The sequence below is a fragment of the Fundulus heteroclitus genome, chromosome 6 (genome assembly GCF_011125445.2).
Source record: "Fundulus heteroclitus isolate FHET01 chromosome 6, MU-UCD_Fhet_4.1, whole genome shotgun sequence".
Lineage (NCBI taxonomy): Eukaryota > Metazoa > Chordata > Actinopteri > Cyprinodontiformes > Fundulidae > Fundulus > Fundulus heteroclitus.
The window spans coordinates 24,234,617-24,240,014 of record NC_046366.1 but is presented as its reverse complement, the minus strand read 5'-3'; the positions used below and the strand labels follow the sequence as shown (position 1 = coordinate 24,240,014).

Genomic DNA, 5,398 nt, shown 5'->3' with positions numbered 1-5,398 from the left:
GCAAAGTATTATTATTATTATTATTATTATTATTATTATTATTATTATTATTATTATTATTATTATTATTATTATTATTAGTAGTAGTAGTAGTAGTAGTAGTAGTAGTATTTCTAAACAAATCAGCTCAACTAGAACATTTCTGTCTAGGGAGCAAAAAGGAAATTTTACAGTTTACTTCAGAAGATCATACAATTTAATATTAACATAACCAAACCATGAACTTACTTCAGTCTAACTTCCTAAGTGACAACATTGGCTAATTTAATTATCAGTAATACACTTGGAATCAGATGCCATCACTGAGTTAGCATGCATTAATCCTTATACTGATAAAAACAATATTTTGTTAGGCTCACCGTTAGAATAATTTACCAGATGGCCTAAACTATAGAATGTAAAGGAGGAAGGTTAAAAGTTATGTAAAGGTTTAAAACAAACAAACAAACAAACAGGGCTTTTGCAGTAGATCTCGATTAGCAGTAATGAAAGTATGTTATTTTCAGAGCCCTGTGATGGTAAAATATTGTTGGTAAGATGATACATAATTCAGTCTGCCTTTGATGAACAGGCAGGTGCTGCGTAGTTTTGATTCTTCTTGTATCCTCCGGGGTTTTCACTACGAAGGAAACACAGACAATTACGTGCTACATGAAATAAATTATCATATTGAAATGTAATTACTTAGAATAATACCGAGAATAATAATTACCGAGAATAATACATACGTCATGCAAGACACAGGGCTACAGTTAAGAACTAAAATCCTATACAGATGATAATGGTGTAACTATTGGTCGCTATAAAATTGTAAAATGCCATGTCATAAAGGTTTAATAATTTTTTATTGGTTTTCTGCAAACTCACCACTAAATTAAAACAACCATAAATCAATGGTTTATGAGTTGGAAAACAATAAAGTAGGACTTATAACTACTAAACTACTGAAGGCCCTTTAAAAGCTGGTATAGACAAAATAGGCCTTTTATTTGCTGGGTAAGATGTCGTTTGGCAGGAATGGGATTGGGCACCAAGGCTTTGCAAATATGGTAACAGTTTTAACTGTTCCATCAACCCAACCAAAAGGGGTAAAAGGATATTTTTCAACTTAATAATTAAAATGTTAGTCATTGGTTCTGTATATTATGTTTCAGCAATTTCCCTCTGGGATTATTAAAGTATGTCTGATTCTGAGTCTGATTCTGATTATGTTGTTACAGTCAGAAAAGCACATCATAAACCTTTATATTATATATGTTTTTATAGTAGTTTGTACGGTTGGTATAGTTAAATTTATTCATGGGGTTTAAACAATTATTTTGTTTTACTAATGCCAACTCCTTGGAAGATCTCTAACACAGTGAAAAAATATGTTTTATTTGAGTAATTGTACCGGTCAGAGTTCTCTTTCATGTTATCTACAATGATTAAACAATAATAAGGGCAGAAGTTAAGCTTTACAGGAGCGAAAGTTCACTTCTCTACAGAAAATGGTATATTTGGGACTAAACTATTGTCATTGGATTTAGTTTTATTAGAAAATCTGTAAAGGAAAAAGCATTGCAATGGCTTATCTTTGTATAGTGTTTTTTTACATATGTAACTTGAAAACTAGCAACCTGCTTAATGCAACCACTGGTTGTAATGTGAGAATTAAATTGTTTTTACATTCTTTTAAATTTAGTTTTTAGATACTGCTATTAGGAAATGCTGAAAACAAAATCTATAGTATTGCCTCCGTTTTGTCATCAACTGTAGTAATTTAATCACTGAGCGGTTCAGTGAGGTTAGGATTTGTTACCATATAAAGTTAAATCTCCTGGCACTGCCAGTGTGCTAAAATGGTTGCACAATCTTAACAATTGTTAAAATCAATGAAATCAGACTAAATAATAGAATGAGCAAAAACAGCCAGTAAAGATAAGATTTGTTGGTCACTTATTATGTTTAACTGATCTTTAATTAAACATTTTGTAAAGAAATTAGAACAATCTGAGTGTTTAATTTGGAGGTTTTTCCAAACTTGGTATTTTAAGTCAGTTAGAACATGAAAAAATAACAGAAACTACAATAATGAAAAAGGTTTGGGGTTAATAGCAGGTTCAATATTTTACAAAAAATGGTTTTCGTTTTCCACTCACAGCTTAAAAACATCGATGTTAGGTTAATTATACATTTTGAATTTCTCTGTGGTAAAATTGTGAGTGACTAATTGTTTACGATGGTTCTGTGATGGTTCTGTGATGAACTATGGACATGGCTATGGCTTAGACTACCTCTTGCCCATTTCACACTAGACCCCATCCGGCCCTCAACAATTTCCAAGCAATTATTAGATGCTCAAGAAAACTTTGAGGGGTTATCACTACCACACAGAGTAAAAATCAATATCTACAGATCACATGAATGTGTCCAATTGAGAACACATTTTTTTAATTTTTTTATTTATTATTTTTTTTTTTTTTAACTCTTTTTTATTGCATTTTCAGTGTTTAAACAAACAGTGTCTGACGTATTAGACACAGAACAGAACAAACAAAACCTACATGACAGCTCTTACATGACAGATGAACATAAAATATGGTGCAAAAGGTGGTTGATCAGTCCCATGATGCACATATACTGTTCAGGCCCGCAGCAAGCCTCTTAGTAGTGTGGAGGAAAGGTCCGGTCCAATGTAGTCCAAAAATGGGCACCATACTCTGTAAAACCGGTCTTCACTGTGATGCATGACATTAGTTAGATATTCCAAAGGAATTAATTCAAAAATGATTTTACGCCAACCACAGACAGAAGGAGCTTTGTCGCTGACCCACTGCAGAAGAATATTTTTTCTAGCTGCAAAGGTTAAGATATTGTACAGTCTTTTGTTGGCTGCTGTTTTCAGACAGACACAAGGCAAACCCAGAATCAAGGATGTGGGATCCATGTCTAAATTAACATGAAATATTTTCACCATTTCACTTATTATTTCGACCCAGTATCTTTGAAGTTTGTGACAAGACCAAAGACAGTGAGTTAGAGTTCCCACATCAATTTTGCATTTGAGACAGAGAGGGGAAAGAGAGCGGTTAAAGAGGCTCCTTCGATGAGGGGAGATATGTAGTCTATGTAAGATCTTAAATTGTATTTCTCTTGTGAGAACACATTTTTAAAATGTGTAAATTATATTTCATCTTACCTCTTCATGAAAGGATGCTGAACGCCTGTTTCCTGTGTGGATCATTTTGATCCTTGTAGCCCTGGTTGTTGATCCATTGTGTGATGGTTGATAGGTGGTCATTTGTCATGACACCCTTGCCTTTGAGCAGGTTGTACCATTTATGTACCATCTGTGTACTGAGTTGCTGAAAGCTTTTTTCAAACCTAGCAATCCGGGTTTTACTCTTCTTCTTGTTTTGAACATTCTTGGTGTTACTCAGTTGACATCTGACCATTGCTCCAAATGTCATCAGTTTAAAGGTTCCAACAACATCATCTTTGCTTATCATGGAGGCCAAGTATGATCTCAAAGCTTTTGGTTCTGGAGAGGAAACGTCATCAATTACATCTTTAAGGTTGCGATCAGTTGGTAGCTTCAGGCCTTCTTGATTCTCAGCACTAGATGTTTTGCTGGTATCTGAAACATGTAAATATTTTCTCACTTGTAGCATTGCCATTGCCAGTTTGCTGTTCTGGTTCAGTGTTTTAGCTGCCACTATACTACTGTTCGGAGGCTGCTGATCTGTACTGACAGTTTTTTCAACTACTGGAATGGCTGTTTTTTTCAAATATCCTTTGTATTGTTCAATCTTTCCAGTTACTTTCTGCAGTAGAGTTTTGTTTTCTTTTATAATTCTTTCTGGTCTACCTGCCTCTGCCATGTACCAGTCTCCCCCTCTGATGGTTTCTGTCAACTGTTTGCGCTTCATGAAAGATTCCCATTGTCCTGGGTGTTTGAGTAGAGTGTTGGCCTCCACATGTCTGAGGTGGTTTGCCTCCGAAGCAATCTCTGTTTCACTGGCTTTTGGTTTCATGCCTCTTGCCAAAGCGTGAAAAAGGGAACCCTTTTGTTTACTGTCTATGCTCACTGTCTTATTGTTGATGAACACATCATAGTGACCATTAGGGTTTTGGGTGCTCTTTGGCCTGTAGATCAAAGTCACTGTTTCACCAGTAGATTTAGTGCTTGGACTCACCTCCTGCATTTTTGTGAGTTTTCCATGTTTGTTTTCTGTTAGAATAACAACTCGAGTACCAGTGGCCTCCGACAGAACTCTGATATCAAGAAGGGTACCAGCCGTCTTGTTGTCCTTGATCTTTGCAGCATGTGATCTTGAGAGTCGACCAGCATTAGCTGCAAGTTTGGCATTTGGATTAAGTGGCATGTTTGCAATGTAGTTGTTGTGCTGTCCAGCTCTAAGCTTTTCCTCAGTCCTCTCACTTTTTAAACCGGATCTGACATGTTGCTTGATGGCATTATGTGCTTTGTTTTGTGCACGAGAAACAAGGTGAGTGAAAAATTTCTGATAAAACACCTCCACCAACGCATCGGCCAATAACTTGCTGAGGGTGTCAGCCAAGTCTTGCTTGAAGTTTTTGAGGATGTCAGTTTCTGATGAAGATAGGTCATTTCGCTTCACTTTTTCAGAAGGTATCTTTTCTATAAAAGTTTTCAGTTCTTTCTCAAAGTTTGAGAAGAACTTACTGGAGAGGGTTAAGACTTCTCCGATGGCATCTGCTGCCAGAATAGCATGGTGGGTAGTTTGAATAGCTGTCAAAATAGCATAAGTTTTACCTTTTGTCCCTTCTTTAGCACTGTCAATCACATTGATGATTGATGAGTTAAGGTTTTTCTGCCAATCAAGGTCTTCATATAATGGCAGTACTGCAGACTTTCCTAACTGTTTGTAGAGGGAAAGAAGGTCTTTCCTTCTGTTGTCATCTTTCAGGAGATGATGCAATTCTTCTTTATATATAAGTTGTGAGAGGATCACAGTATCCACTAAAGAAGCTATAGGTTCTTTTTCCAAATTGGTTTTCACATCATTAATAATTTCCTTTGTCACTTCATTTTTTATGCCTGTTAATATTTGTTTAAGCATTTCTTCTTCTGCTTTTTTAAGTCCGTAGAACAACGTTTCCTCCACAATAGTTTTTGCGGTATGTTTTATGGCATTCTTCATGTTGGTCTTTGTGACTGTGCTTAAACTATTTTTAGCCTGTTTGGAGAGGAACTTTGGCAACGACTTCAGTTTTTTACCTACAGCTTTGAATGCTGTTTTGGCAGCTTTGAAACCCTTGGAAATTAATTTTCCAACTCCGAATGATATGATAGAAACACCAATAGAAATGGCTTTTCCAATAGCCCATTCTTTCCAGCTGAACTCTCCTGTCACCATTGCTGTGATGCCTTCAA

General features: G+C 35.8%; 1 protein-coding gene across 1 annotated transcript; it reads right to left on the bottom strand.

Moving 5' to 3' along the window:
- Positions 1-591: 591 nt before the first annotated feature.
- LOC118563457 lies at positions 592-4,465 on the bottom strand. The gene is made up of 2 exons (XM_036138382.1): positions 3,182-4,465; positions 592-619 (listed from the first exon to the last, which is right to left on the bottom strand). Exon 1 carries the CDS (start codon positions 4,365-4,367, stop codon positions 3,186-3,188), a length of 1,182 nt encoding a protein of 393 aa, XP_035994275.1. The 5' UTR covers positions 4,368-4,465; the 3' UTR covers positions 592-619; positions 3,182-3,185.
- Between the last annotated feature and the right edge of the window lie 933 nt (positions 4,466-5,398).